Source organism: Pseudorca crassidens, chromosome 19 (genome assembly GCF_039906515.1).
Source record: "Pseudorca crassidens isolate mPseCra1 chromosome 19, mPseCra1.hap1, whole genome shotgun sequence".
NCBI lineage: Eukaryota > Metazoa > Chordata > Mammalia > Artiodactyla > Delphinidae > Pseudorca > Pseudorca crassidens.
Window position 1 is genome coordinate 38,479,759 of NC_090314.1, and position 16,113 is coordinate 38,495,871.

At 40.5% G+C, this 16,113-nt stretch overlaps 2 protein-coding genes across 3 annotated transcripts in view; both read right to left on the reverse strand.

Moving 5' to 3' along the window:
• Positions 1 to 2,521: 2,521 nt before the first annotated feature.
• Positions 2,522 to 16,113, reverse strand: part of HNF1B (HNF1 homeobox B) — a 176,133-nt gene continuing 162,541 nt past the window's right edge. For both annotated transcript variants that reach the window (XM_067716480.1, XM_067716479.1), the window contains exon 12: positions 2,522 to 2,797. In XM_067716480.1, the coding sequence (XP_067572581.1) occupies positions 2,645 to 2,797 (153 nt within the window). In that variant the 3' untranslated portion in view covers positions 2,522 to 2,644. The remainder of the gene's footprint in view (positions 2,798 to 16,113) is intronic.
• LOC137213100 (tumor-associated calcium signal transducer 2-like) lies at positions 2,839 to 4,613 on the reverse strand. Its single transcript, XM_067717493.1, is given in 1 exon segment — positions 2,839 to 4,613. A coding segment is annotated over 1 exon segment (972 nt). The 3' UTR covers positions 2,839 to 3,641.

A 16,113-nucleotide genomic window follows, 5' to 3' on the forward strand; every position in this document is an offset into this window, starting at 1 on the left:
CTCCCCTCCCGGAAGGTCTGGGGCTACACCTTGGGCGGAAGTGGCTCTGGGGGGCGGAGCTTGGCGGCAGTGAGAGTTTGGGAGTTTTTATCGTCTTGCAGTGCGTCGTTTTTTATTTGTTCTTTAAAAAAGTATTTATCAAGATCCTCTTAAGCCGGGCACTGTTCTACACTTTTAGGGATAGTTTGGTAAACAACACCCCAGGAATCTCACCTCGGGAAACATATTTTAATGGGGATGGAAGATGTTGTTAACAAATAAATAAGCAGAATAATTCCTGAAAAAGTGCTATGAAACAAAACAGTGTAATTGATAGAGAAAGGGAGAGGAGCCACTTTTAGGTAGGTTAGTTAGGTTCATTCTGATGAAGTGGTATTTGATCTAAGAGGAGGCGGCCTTTCCCAGATATGGGAAACAGCATTCCAGACACAGGAAACATTGTCTGAAGAAGGAAAAAGTTTTGGAACATTGAGAAAATAGAAAGAAGGCCAGGGTGACTGGAGCCAAGTTGCAGTGAGGGAGTGGTACAGACAGGGTTGAAGGGACAAATGAAAATCAGATCTCATAGACTTTTTTTTTTTTTGCGGTACGCGGGCCTCTCACTGTTGTGGCCTCTCCCGTTGTGGAGCACAGGCTCCGGACGCGCACGCGCAGGCTCAGCGGCCATGGCTCACGGGCCCAGCCGCTCCGCGGCATGTGGGATCCTCCCAGACCGGGGCACGAACCCGTGTCCCCTGCATCAGCAGGCAGACTCTCAACCACTGCACCACCAGGGAAGCCCTCATAGACTTTTATAACAGGGTCATGGTAAGGAATTTGGATTTTAATCTAAACATGCTAGGAAGCTATTCAAATTTTTTTTACTGAGAGTGCAACATGGCTTAGTTTATTACATTTTGTATTTATTTTCTTCATTGTGTTTGTACTGTACAAAATTATTTACTTATGAGTTGCCTCCCCCTTCTAGAATGAAGTCTAGGAGCACAGAGATCTAATTTGCTTCACTGCTGTATCCCCAGTTCCTGTGTGCTCTCAATAAATATTTGATCAATGAATGAGTGAATGCTTTGTAAAAGATTACTCTGGCTATTTGGAGGATGGACCATAGAAAGGGTAAGAGTGGAAACAGTTCAATCAAAGTAGAAATGATGATGGTGGCTGGGATTAGGGTGGTATCTGTGCTGATGGAGTTAAATGGATAGATTTGGGGTATATTTTGGAGGTAGGTCTAAATTCACCTGATGAATTTCACGTGGAGGTGAAGGAAAGGGAGGAAATACTCCTAGGTTTTTTGTTTGAAATCCGGGGTAGGTGGCATGCCATTCACTGAGCTAGGAAAAACTGAAAGGAGAACAGCTTTTTTGTGTGTGAGGTTGAGGCATGGGGGGTGGAATCAGTTTTTATGTTTTGGGCATGTTAAGTTGCCCCGTTGACCTTAAGTGGAGATGTCCAGGTGGGTAGTTGAGGCCATGAATCTGAAGCTCAGGGGAAAAGGTCAGGGCTAGAAAAATAAATTTAGGAGTCATCAACATATAAATGGTACAATGGAATCATACCAAACAAGCATGTAACTTATTAAAATTGAGTTATACATATTCAGCCAGAGAGTGTGAGAAATACTTTAAATTGTGTGATTCCTTTACACTCAAGTAAAGTAAGTGTGGAGTGAGGATGAGATGAGAGATGTAAGTCTGCTGTACCCTCAGATGGAGTCAGTCCCCAATTCTCTCATTGTGGAAGCAGCTTGCTGTTCCAATACTTTAAAAATAAGTATTTTTCATGAAATGTGGCTCCTAAATGAAAGCCCCAAGTACTTTTTCATCTATTGCTCAATAAAAACAATTTATCTCAACATGGCAAGGGAAAAAAATCAACTGAGTTTTTTAGGAAATGGAGTGTTGGTCTTCAGTTTGGCACATAAGTATGGCCACAATCATGTGTAAAATCAACATGTATGAAACCACAACTTCTGTAATTTATAAGTGATTTAAGTAGTTTCCAAGAGTAATTACACTTCATGAGTTTTTTTTTTTTCTTTATGAGCCGACTTTAGAACCCAATCCCTATGTAAGTGGTGACAAACCCATATCTAAAAGCACGGTCATAAATGTGATCACTTAGAGACATTGTGTGACTAGGGAAGAGAAGTGGACCCAGAACTCACCTTTAGAGCACACCAGCATTTAGAGATTGGGTAGAGGAGGATATAACTATAAACCAAAAGTTTGAGAAGCAATCAGTGAGGTAGGAAGACGAGGAATGTGGTGTCCTGGCAGCCAGAGGAAAGTTTCAAAAAGAAGGTAGTGATCAGATGTTTCAAAGGCTGTTGAGAGGCTGAGCACGAAGAAAAAAGATCACTGAATTTGGCAACATGGAGGTCACTAGTGACCTAATATCAGTTTCAGTGGCATGGTGGCTGGAGATGATTGAGTGCTAGAGGTGGAGAAAGGGAGACTGTGATGAAGCCAACTCTTTTTTTTTTTTAATAAATTTATTTATTTTTGGCGGTGTTGGGTCTTTGTTGCTGCATGCTCTTTGTTGCGGTGCACATGCTTCTCAATGCAGTGGCTTCTCTTGTTGCAGAGCATGGGCTCTAGGTGCACCGGCTTCAGTATTTGTGGCTCGTGGGCTCTAGAGTGCAGCCTCAGTAGTTGTGGCGCACGGGCTTAGTTGCTCCACAGCATGTGGGATCTTCCGGGACCAGGGCCCAAACCTGTGTCCCCTGCATTAACAGGCGGATTCTCAACCACTGCGCCATCAGGGAAGTCCCTGAATCCACCTCTTTCCAAAGGTTTAACTGAGAAGGAAAGCAGAGAAGTAGAGTAGTAACTAGAGGCAGATGTGGGTTCAAAGGTGAGTTTTGCTTTTTTTTTTTTTTGATATAAACCTGGACCAAGTTTTCACAAACTCCATCTTTTGGTTTGTGCCTTTTTCATACTTTATTACATTGTTTTTTTAAAAATCACAACAGCAGTATCAAAGACAACCTATGTACAAACATTTTACAAAAGAAATATTGCTAGTATCAGCTGTAATAAGGGCAAGTTGAAGAATAGATGCTGAGTTTCTGGGCCAAAGTCTGCCCTCAAAGACATCTAAAATGTGTTCAGGCAGCTGAAACAGGCTTCTTTCTGATGACAAGCATGTGTGGTCGGTAATATTAATACAAACGATGGTAAATGAGGATACTACTGGGCCCAAGTAGCGAACTCCTCATCAGGAAGGCCACCATACAAGTGGAGCTAATCCAATAACCTAAACCCAAGACAGTAAAAGCGCTGTTTCCCATCTAAACGCATTTAAGCCTTCAGCAATGATTGCGTCACGTGTAAACGATGCTGGGTTGTCCTACAGACACTTGATTCTTATACATAACCCTATGCCAAACTTCCCTTAACTCTCGAGTCAGGTTTCTGGTTGGACCTAAAGGGGAGGAATTTTAGAAATGCTTCCTTCAGGACAGAAGTCAGAAAGAGAGGTGATCCTGACAACAGGATCTATTAAATTTGGTGGCGGCGGGGGGAGGCAGGAATTTGGGAGGAGGAATGACTCCTTGGGGCCAAGAATGAAGAAGCGTGACTCACTTGGGTCTGGGACCTTGCTGAAATCTGATCCCCACCCCACCCCAGCCCCGCCGGTGTCTACAAGCTCGGTTCCTTTCTCATCTCCTCCAGTTCCTTCATCTCCACCTTCTTGTACTTCCCCGACTTCCTCCGGTTGGTGATCACCAGGACGGTCACGCCGGCGACCAGGGCCACCACGACCACCACGATGACGGCGATGAGGCCGCTGGTGAGGCGCTTCATGGAGAACTGGCGGGACTTCTCATCCAGGAGGTAGATGAGCGTCCGCTCCAAAAGCAGGGGCTCTCCGCGCACGCGCACGTCGAGGCCGCGGTGGCCGGTGAACAGCGACTCGCCCTTGACGTCCCTCTCGAAGCAGTAGGTGGCGTCGGCGATGTCCACGTCGCCGGCGACCTTCTGCGACGTGTTCTGCTGCAGCTCGATCTGGATGGTGGGGTGCTCGTAGTGCACGGCCGCCACGAACTTGGGGTGCAGCGGGTCGCGCTCCCGGAAAAGCCGCCGCAGCTCGGCCTCCAGGTCCGAGGGGTTGAAGGCGCGGGCGGCCGGGCGGTGGCGCAGGTCGATGAGGATGGGGTGGGTGCGCACCAGTTCGTCGCAGCGCAGGCTCAGGTCGACCTTGTCGGTGCGGCGCATGCCCACCGAGTTCACGCACCACCACACGGACGTCTGGTTGCACTAGCGCGCCATGAAGCGGCCCTGCTGGTCGCAGTCCGGGTCGTACAGGCCGTCGTTGTCCAGGAGCGCGTGCTCGCTCGGCCGTACCAGGGCGCGGACGCTCTTCCGGGCGCTCACGCGCGCCTTGAGCAGCAGGCACTTGGATGTGAGCGTGGAGCAGTCGACCTCCAGGCCCGAACCGAGCACGGGGCACAGGCAGCGGCCCCCCGGGCCGCTCCGGTCGCACACGGTCATCTTGCTGGTGGGGCACGTGCACTTGTCCTGCGCGGCCGCTTGATCGATCACCGCCTCTAGTAGTAGGAGCGGCGGGAGCAGCGACGGCGAAAGCAGCGCGAGGCCCGGACCCTGGGCCATGGTGGGGCGGGGCGGAGGAGTGCGGAAGGGGCGCGGGCTGGCGAGCGCTGGGGCCTCTTCCGAGCTCGGGCTCCGCTGTCTGAGAAGGTCTCCAGGTGTCTGGGGTTTTGCTTTTTGTTTTTGATGTTTTTAAGGATGGGTGCTAGGGAATATTTGTAAATTGCAAGGAATGGTCCAGTGAAAAGATGGAAATTGTTGATGTAACAGAGAAGGGAGAAAATAATGGGATGGGCGTGAGATGAGATTTTGTCAGGGAGTGTTGGAGGGCTGAGGAGGGAAGAAATTATATGAAATAACATCCTCAAAGAGTGGGAAAATGAACTTACTGGGAAAAAGCAATAATACCGATGGACAGTGAATGCTCATTTGAGTTGGAAACAATGAATTAAAAAAGAGACTAATCAGCATGATTCAGCTACTTAGATAAGGGTGTGAAGAAGTTGTATTGCTGGATTTAGCCGGGGTTAAAGTATTTTCAGGTAAATATGATAGAGGATTATGGCAGAACTCCTTGTGCGCCCTCTCCCGCCTCAGAAAGATCCCCTGGGATTGATAGTTCAACAGAGATTTGACCTCCTGAAACCCAAGAAGGAAGGGGAAAATCGCTGGGAATGGCAGTCTTATTCAGAATAATACTCTGGGTTAGATTAATAATCCAACTTGCTTCCCTTCTTTCAGAGGAAAGAATTGTATGGAGTATTGAATATGTGCTCTATTTTACCTTCAGAAGCATATAGTTAGAGTGAAACGAGTCTGAGTTTAAATTCCTCCCAGCCTCTCCACCTGCCAGCTGTGACCTGGTCAAATTAACCTCTTGGTCTAATTTCCTCATTTGTAAAATGAGGATTATGATACCTACAGCAGGATGGTTATCAGCGTTAAGCTGAGCTCATAGGGCAATGGTGTATAATGGAAAAAGCATGGGTTTTGGGTGTCAGAAAGACTTATGTGTGAATCCAGTTGTATTATTTAATAATTTGACCATTGTAGGCAGGTTATTTCACTGTTCTGTGCCTCAATTTCCTCACTGGTAAAATGGGGATTATAGCATTATAATATCCTATAATCCTACCTTGAAGGCTAGGAGTAACACTGGTTCCCCACACAGAGATCAAAATGGTGGGAATTGGCTTAGGATTCTATCTATCTATCTACATTTATCCATATTAGAAATATGTATTATATATATGTGTGTGTTGTTGTATAAAGCTTTTGGAACAAAATCTCAAACACAGTAGGTGCTTAATAAATATTAGTCCTTTTCTTTCTTGCAGTCCATTCTCCTAGAGCAATAGTTCTTGGCCTTAACAGCACTTTAGAATCCTCTGAGAAACTTAAAAAACAAAAGAAAACTTGGTCCAACCCCCAGAAATCCTGGTTTCATTGTTCTGGAGGAGCTCTCTGGCCTGTAATTTTTGAAAGCTGCTCAAGTGAATCTAATTGCACTCAGGATTAAGAATCACTGCTAGAATTATCTTTCTAAAGCCCAAATGAGACTATGTTGCTTCTCTGCTTAAAAATTTCTCATGATTTTCCACTGTCTACTGAGTGTAGTCCGAGCTCCTGTGACTTGTACGCCAGACCCTTAGCAGTGATTCTCAACTCTCTCAGGACACATGACACACTCCCATAAATAACTTCAGCTTGAGTTCAACTGCCCCCAACCCTTTTACTTAGCAGTTGTGTGATCTTAGGCAAGTTACTTATCCTCTGTAAGCTTTAATTTTATCATCTGATTTTGCCTTTGCTTCTTCTAACTCTGAACCTTTGTACACGTTTTTTTTTTCTTCTTGGAATGTCCTCTCTCTTTTTCCTCTCTGGCAAATGCCTTATATTCTTTGAAATTCAGTTTATATGACTTATGGTTACCAAAAGGGTAAGGGGGGGCAGATAAATTGGGAATTTGGGATTAACAGATACACCATACTATATATAAAATAGGTAAACAACAAGGACCTACTGTAGAGCACAGGGAACTATATTTGATATCTTGTAATAACTTATAATGGAAATGAATCTGAAAGAGAATATATATATGTATAACTGAATCACTTTACTGTACACCTGAAACATTGTAAATCAACTATACCTCAACAACAACAAAAAATTCAGGGGCTTCCCTGGTGGCACAGTGGTTAAGAACCCGCCTGCCGATGCAGGGGACACGGGTTTGAGCCCTGGTCTGGGAAGATCCCACATGCTGTGGGGCAGCTAAGCCTGTGAACCACAACTACTGAGCCTGTGCTCTAGAGCCTGCGAGCCACAACTACTGAGCCTTCATGCCACAACTACTGAAGCCCACGCGCCTAGAGCCCTGCTCTGCAACAAGAGAAGCCACTGCAATGAGAAGCCCATGCACCGCAAGGAAGAGCAGCCCCTGCTTGACGCAACTAAAGAAAGCTGCATACAGCAATGAAGACCCAATGCAGTCAAAAATAAATAAATTTATTTTTAAAAAATTCAGTTTATATGTTGTCTGCTCTGAAGCTTACCCTGAATGTCCCCTCCTTGACATAGTCCCTCTTCTTTCTTTGAGTTTTCATGCCACTTTGTAAATGCCTCTATTTTAGCTCTTTTCCTGTTGCATTGTAATTTTGTTTTCCACATCTGTCACATACCAGAATTTAAGCTTTTTGAGGGCTGGGCCTGTATCTCATTTATCTTCATATTATGTTGGCCTAGCATGTATACTGTTTCATACTTAAGTGGTCAGTAAATCTTGTTGAATTAATGAAGTGAAATAAAATAGACAAAGATTCCTGAAACTGCCAACCGTGTGGATTTAGGAAAGGACCTATATCTTTTGCTTGGTGCTTTGTAATAAATTTTGGCTGAATGAGCGAATAAAGTCAAATGAAACTGTCAGACTGATATCATTTTCTACCTTGACAATGTCCAGCTGACTCATTAAGGGACCATTTCCTCTTGGGGAAAAAAACAAAGCAAAACAATTAAAAACCATCGTCAATAAAAGTGGTGAGGAAATTGAATCATGGTTTTGTATAAGTGGAATTTCTCCAAAAACCAGTATGGTCTGACTGGTAGACACACATGGTTTCTCAACTGTAGCAAGTGAGAACACAAATTTTGTATAATGCTGCAGTGGGAGCTGGTTGGGATATCTTGTTGTTATGGACAGAGTGATCACTTCATGTCCTAAAAGTATGTTTGTGAAAATCTTTCTCTCCTCCACTCCCTGCTTCTCATTCAACAAACTTTGGCATTGTTTTCACAGTGTGATCGGCATGGACTTGGGCTTAGAGATGCAGAGATAGACACAGTCCTTGCTCTCAAGTAGCTTAAAGTCTGCTAAGGATAGGGACTAAAGTCTGTTAGAGTCTGTTTTCAAACAGAGCAAGAAAATTCCCTAAGCACTGTATAAGTTATAGGAGGTAAGGGAGTGTTTTCTCAGTGGTGGTAGGATGGGATGGGCTTTGTAGGAAGTTAGGAAAGTTTTATAGAGGAAATAAAGCTTGCAAACCCTTAAAAAAAGATGTTGGCAAATTAGACAAGACGGGCAAGTCTCTTTTAAATAAAGGGAACAGTAGCAACAAATGTAAGAGGGTATGAAAATGCCTGTTGTGGGACTTCCTGGTGGCGCAGTGGTTAAGAATCCGCCTGCCAATGCAGGGGACACGGGTTCGAGCCCTGGTCCTCTGGGAAGATCCCACATGCCACGGAGCAACTAAGCCCGTGCGCCACAACTACTGAGCCTGTGAGCCACAACTACTGAAGCCCGCACGCCTAGAGCCCGTGCTCTGCAACAAGAGAAGCCACTGCAATGAGAAGCCCGCGCACCGCAGCGCAGAGTAGTCCCCGCTCGCCACAACTAGAGAAAACCCACCCATAGCAACGAAGACCTAGCACAGCCAAAAAATAAAGAAAATGCCTGTTGTGTTTGGGGATCTGTTAGTGGTTCAACAAAACCTGAAGTGGATGATGCAGCAAGAGGTGGAATCAGACAGGTGGGTAAGGACTAGCTCCTGTACACCTTATGGGTACGCCAAAGAGCTTGGACTTGATCTTGTAGGCATTGAGAGCCATTAAAGGATGTCAAGTTAGTGATATAAACAGCTTTTTAATTTTAAAAGATCACTCTAGCAGCAACATGGAAGGGAGGCAAGCCTGGAGTCAGGGAAACCAGAAGAATATCACGGTAGTAGTTTAGTGAGGGAAGAAGGCAGTAGCAAAAGGGAAGAGGAGAAAGGAGCAGATCTAAAGGACATTAAGGTGGTGACATTGATAGCACTCCCTTAGTGATTAGATGTAGGAAGACGGAGAGAGAGAAGGCTAAGGTAGCTCCCAGGTCTCAAACTTTGGTGACTGGGTGAGGGGGCCTCTGTTTATGGGGATGGGGAATATTGGAGGGCTAGGATAGTGTGAGAACAACATAATAAAGTTTAATTTTGAGAAGGTCTGAGTTTGAGATTTCTGTGGAACACCTGAGTGGAGTTTCTAATGGTCATTTGGAAATAGGAATTATTTCTTTGCAAAGGGAGCTAGAAACTTCTAGATCACAGCTTCAGGGTCTTAATTAAAAATAAGCTGAGGAGAGAGTGATTGGCTATAGATAATAAACACAGCAGCCATTCACACAGACAAAACTCTCACTTTCCCTGGGGCTAAGTTTTCAATATTAAATTCTCAAGCCTTACCCATAGTCTTGTACTTTAGAAATCCAAAGCAAGTACTTAAGGAATCCAGATTCTTACACTTTTTGTACATTTCTGTTTTGCCATCAAGAGTCCAATGTACAAAATGTTAAGAGTCAAAAGTATAACATGTTCTTTTCAGGCTTTAATGGAAGTTTAACGCAATATAAATGTAACCACTCAAATATGCTCGTAATCAGGACAGAATTCAAGTAAACATCGCCAGGACCAAAGCTGACCTCACGGTGGCACTCCAGTCTTGTCGGAATAAAGGGCTCTGGAATCATCTTACTAAACTCTTAAGTGGACAGTCCACTCTGAAGTAAAGAGTTGGCATAAACTCTGGGTCCATAGGCCACACAATTAAACTACCTGGGGAGAATTTACAGGGAAGGATATCCTTTTGTTTTTAAATCCGCTCTGACCTAAGGCTGGATCAACAGTACAGGGTATGATATGGCAGCAGATCTCCATCCAAAAAAAAGAAATTTCACCGGGGTTCAAAACTAACCAAAATAATACCCTCATTATTATTTATTAATAGCTACCATTTATTGGTACCTACTGTGTGCCACATACAGTTCAGAGTGCCTTTCATATTATATGAGCTCACTGAACTCTCATACCAGCTCCGTGCAATTGATAATTATTCTCGTTTTTCTGAGGAAGAAGCTGAAGCTCAAAGACATTAAGTCACTTGCCTCTCAAGTCATCCAGGTAGTAAGTATCCATGCTGTATTTTGAACTCAATTTGTATGATTCCAAAATTTGAGGTCTTGAAGCAAGGCTGCATGGCCTCGTATTATTGATGCCAAAATTAAAGCAGTAACAAATGAAACTTTGTGGTTTTCTTTGGGTATAGACTGTTTGGATTGAGGTGGTTTAAATAATACTGTATTTAGGGAGATCTAGTGAGGACCCCTATTGTGAATTTGAGGCCTCTTCCTGAAACTCTTCACCACCTATAAGAAACAGGATATTTACATATTCACAAAGTATGTCCCATGAGGTATTTATTAATTACAAAGAGCAAATTTACAGTGGAGAAATCTTGCAGATGCTATGTTAATACAATAAAGTATAAATGAGAAAGCAAATGTGGTAAAATATCAATATCTGTGCCACAGAGAGATTCTTTTCCTTTTACGGTGGAAAAAACAAGGGGACAGAGAGGTTCTGTTGACAGGATTGGTCAGCAGTGGAGCAGAGGACTAATTTCTATCTTTGATCTCCATCTGTGAAAGCCCAAAGCCCACAAAGGTTTCCAAATGAAATAGTTACCTTTCTAAGGGGTAGAGAATTATTGATGAATCCTGGACTCTATATAAAGGAAGACTCCCAAATGAAAGACACAAATAATAAAACTCCAGAATAATGTTATTATACTGATTATAGACGGTAGAGATGGGAGTTAGTTGTCCTTACTCCTCCAATGCTTAATCAAGAGTGTCAAAGCATATTTACAAAGCATTTTTTAAATGCCTTACAGACTTCAAAGCCATAAATAGCTTCTCTGTCTCTCTAGGGCTAAATGCCAGCATTTTTGTACATCCTCAGTCTAAGAGAATTATCAATCTGTCTATTTCTTTAAAGAACTGTTCTTTTAGTGAGAAGGAAAAGATGTCTAGAGAAGCTTTTTGTTCAACATGTCGGTGTTCGCATGATTTACAGTATAATTAACCAGCCCTGTAGCACCAGCAGACCAGCTCCTTTTACTATTCATCATGTTTCCAGTGACTTCAGATCATCAACTCTGTTGGGAGGAAATACCTCCTCCTTAGAGATGTAAAAATATTATGTCCCTGATCATTCCCACAGGCAGAATGTGATCCATCCTTATATAAGTATTGTTTTTCAGATCTAAGGGATTCCTCCCCCACCCCATTATTTTTGCACATCATTACTCTCAGAGCTAAAATCTAATTAAATAAATACATGCAAAATCTAAAACTACTTAGGAAGAATTTTGTTATTCAATTGCTTATAATTACCAGAACACATTTGTTAAGATATGAAAGTCTGGTAACTCAAAATCTAAAACAAAATACCTATGTAAACAAATATGTAATAAATATTATCACAGATCTATTTTAAATCTCTATATTAAAACCTTATTAAGCATCTAAAAAACTTCAAAAGTGTTCACTTTGGGCCCAGTAATTCTACTTCTGAGAAGTTACCCTAAATATACACCTCCAACAATATGAAAGTACGTATGCATGAGGTTAATTATTGCAGCACTGTTTGTATTTGCAAAATAAGGGACACAACCTAAATGCCCATGTAGAGGAGAGATGTTGAATAAACTATAGTACAAGCACATAATCGAGCACTACACATCTGTAAAAAAGAGTGAAGAAGACGTTTGCAAACTGATAAGGAATAATTTCTAGGATATACCGTTTAGTGAAAAAAAGCAAAGTACAAAAGAGTATCTGTAGTATGCTACCTTTTGTGTAAGAAAAAAAGGGAAGTGAGAAAAATACACAAGTGCCTGCATTTTGACCAAAAAGCAAACCAGGAAGGATAAACCAGAAATTAATGAGATTACTGTTACTTACAGGAGGTGGTTGGGGATGAGTTGAAAGGGTAAGTAGAAGGTAGAAAGTGACATTTCTCTTGAATACTCCTTTTTATATAGTTCTGTCTTTTGGATCCATGTTAATAATTCATATATTAAGTAAAACACACACACACACAAATAGGGGGAAAGCCTGAAAATGGAGCACAAACAAATCAACCTAATGGTTTTAAATGAATAATATAAACACATTGAAAAGCACATGTTTTTGTGTGGGAGGGAAAACTAACTCAAACCAAGTAACTTTAGAATATGATATTTTTTGCTATATACTCTCAGACTAAAGAAAAAATGAACTGTAAATGAATGTTAAAATGAAATTGGTTTGTTTTTTTGCAGTGGTTGGGTTTTGTTTCGTTTTGATAGCAATTCTAAAACTACTTTCTGTGTAATCTGAGATTGGGTGAAGAAGTAAATGTATAAAATATATTATAAACAATGAGATTCAATTTTCTCACTGAGAGAAAAGAGAGTTACAAATATGGAAAGAGAGAAGAGTAGAATGAATTCTATAGTATTGGATTAGAATTGGACATGACAGCCCTGTCCACTGAGAAAGCCCAGAAGCAATGACACCCCAGGAGCAATTTGGTTTCTAAACTCTGTTTGCTGCTAAATGGAGCCAGGGCCCCTTGGAGGACTGGTGGATTCTAGAGCTAGAACTGGGAAAGAACAAGATGAACCTTGAACATCGTATTAAATTAGTAAATTAGGAAATGCTCAAAGAATGGTAGGACAGGTCAGAATGACAAAAAGAGCTGTACTGAAGGGATTAGTACCAGCCAAATCTGGGACAATTAAACATAAAAATAAATACTGATAGTCATGTATTACAACCCACCGCGTAAAATAAGAACACATAGGCATATAAATAAATGAAAGAGTAAATAATGTGGGGGAAGGGAAAGTGAGTCTCAATAGAATGTCAGCTAATAAATTTAGAAGGAATGATGGAATTAGAAAAATCACTATTTGGCAACCATCGTAGTAATAATTGAATAATCAATGGATGGTAGAATGAGTAGGTGAAATCTGGATGAGGAACAGGATATTTACATAGCTGCAAAGCATGTTCTCACAAGATATCATTATTATTATTATTATTTTAATTATTTATTTATTTATTTATGGCTGCATCACGTCTTAGTTGCAGGATCTTTCGTAGTAGCGCGTGGGCTCTTTGTCGAGGCGCGTGGGCTCAGTTGCCCCACGGTGTGTGGGATCTTAGTTCCCTAGCCAGGGATCAAACCCGTGCCCCCTACATTGGGAGTGTGGAGTGTTAACCACTGGACCACCAGGGAAGTCCTCTCACAAGATATTATTAATTACAAAGAGAAAAGTAGTAAATTTATAGTGGAGAAATCGGCAGGTGCCATGTTAACAAAATGATCGAAGTAAATGATAAAGCAAATGGGGTAAAATCTCGATATTTGGGAAATCTTGGTGAGATGTATACGGGAATTTTTGGTACTATTTTTACAACTTTTCTGTAAGTCTGAGATTACATAAAAATAAAAAGTTAAAAAGAAAAGCTTATTAAAGCATTTCTGAGGAGTTTGCTAGGCTATAGCAAAACAAAGGTTGTAATCAATGTATAGCAAGTTAATTCTGCCCGCCTCCTTGGCAAAATGGTGTATGGAGAGTCATTGTTGGGGAGTAGGAGGCGGCAGGAGGGCAAAAACCTTATTAGATGTTTCCTTGAACAAAAGTTTTTCAAAAATTCTTTTTGAAAAGATGTAAACCTGTTGAAAAAGGGTTTTTGATAGCAATTTAAAAAACTATGCATGTATAACTGAATCATTTTGTTGTATACCTGAAGCTAACACAACACTGGAAATCAACTATACTTCAATAAAAATAAAATAAAATAACAAAATATGTAGCTAATTAAAAATGAAGTTTTTCTGTACTTAAAACTAAGCAAGAGAGTTCTATAACCATTTAAAGACTATTACTCACTCAAAATACTCTATATATAAAAAGAAAAGCACACTAAAACATAGGTAATTAACTGAAATAAAAATCAATGTGACATTCAAAAAAAATAAAATAAAAGGCTCTCTAGTATGTGGCAGAGACAAATTCTGTTTCTAGTTGGTAAAAAAACATAATTGGATGAAAATTTAAATGCCAGGAGACATAAAAATCAAAGAAATAAAAAACTTTTAAATGGAGTAATTTCTGTTTTCTTCCCAGATAGTTCATTTAATAGAAATTTCTGATTATGATGGCAGTTATAAATCTTTGATGTTACTGATGCAGAGACATACTCAAAACTGTTTTGTTTTTTTTTTCTGTCACTTAGAAAGATTGAAAACCGTCCTAGGTAACAAATACTACTACTGCAACGACTTGCCAGATACTATTCTAAATATCGTTCGTACATTAACCCATTTAATCTCACTGTAACCCTGGGCAGTAGATACTATTATTAGACTCAGTTTACAGTTGAAAAAACCAAGGTTCTCAAACTTTCTTGATTAACTGTGCTCTTAGTGTCTTCAGTAGTTTTTTCATGGCAACTCAGGCCAAAAGAAATAACGTAATAATTCAATTTATTGAGTTGTTAGAGCCAAATCTCTTAACATCTATTTATGATTTCACAATTTAGTAGCCATTAAAAATACTTATGAATTGAAAGAGAAAATATATTCTTATTTTCTTGTAAAATAATCACGATTACTTGCTAATGGGATAGATGAGCCTGTTGAGGTCTGTACTTCTCAAACCATGAGCTCAGATCAGACACGGCCACACTCATTTTCGTTCCACACCAATATTCATGCAGTACTTGCTTTTCATCACAACTGCAGAAAACCCAGCTTCTCAAAGACATAACAGCAAAAGGATAATGGTCTAATGCTGAAACCATGATTTACTGTGTACTAGAAGTTCACATGAATTCTGACAGATGTTGAGTGTCACTGTGTTGCTCTTGAAACTTTAAAAAATATTCTATGTTCTCCCATAGGCTTGCTGCTGTGGCACCTTGTGGTGCCTTGGGGCACAGTTTGAGAACTGTAGAGCTAATATAGAATTATTATTCAGTCTGGGGGACAAAATTCTTGGGGGAAAATCAAAATCAGAATAGTATGAACATTAACAAAGTGTAGAAAGAGTTAATATTAAAAAAATCTTGTTCTCCATGGATCTTTTCAATGCATGTCTTTTGTTTTACCTGATTGCTTTGGGATAGATTACTTTTTAAAAAATTTTATTCAAGTATAGTTGACTTACAATATTTTATTAGTTTCAGGTGTACAACATAGTGATTCAATATTTTTATAAATTATACAGCATAGACTTCTATTTTGCAGATAACAAAACAGAAACAGAATCATCTGGAATGAACAATAAAATGTTCACATCATATAGGTCAAAGGTAAATGCTGGCATTTAAGGAGTGGGAAGGACAGTACACAATAAATGTTTCGGCTGATAATATATGTAATAAAAATATTTTATACCACCAAGTGCATAGAGTGAACTCAAGGAACTTGGCAAGTTTAACTGAACCTCTCTTTTAAGCAAATTTATTACTTGAAAACATGAATGTTTTAAACCAGTGTACAAGGGGCTTGATTATTTTACAAAAGAGTATTATTCAAGATTCCTTGGCACATCTAAAGTATGATGTGGTTCACTGAAATTAAAATGTATGCCGAACTGTTTTTGAACACATTAGTTTATGAAATATCTCTGTTGTTTACATTGCATTTTGAGTTTTCTGTCTTTTAGGAGGATAGACAGCAAAATATTCATCTCCTAATTGTCAACAGAGGGAAAATGAAGCACAGAGAGAAGCAGTGAGTTTATTTAGCATCATGCAGTAAGAAATGAGAAGGCATCACCTACTCATCTGGGTTGTAAAAAATCATGTTAAAAAATCATGGATGGCATGTTAGTACCTAACGGCCATAGTTCTTTTCACAATAAGGTGATGATATGTAACAATCAATAAATAAAATCAAAAGTGCCCATTTGTACAAGATTTTGTATGAGAGTGTATGTGATTGTTGCCCAAGAATTTAAGTCTCAATTCTATTGACTATATTGACATAGTCAAGATAATGCCAGAGTATCCTGTGAGTGATGTGATGAAAATAGACTTAATGACAGATGGAAGGAACTGCTTACTCCTGTTTTACTCTAATGGCCACGATAAAGGGTTTATTTTGATTAGTGTAACTTCAGTTTATAGCAATAGCATGAAGAACCAAGAAAGTTTCACTTCACTTCACATCATCATTTTGACGGCAGATTGACT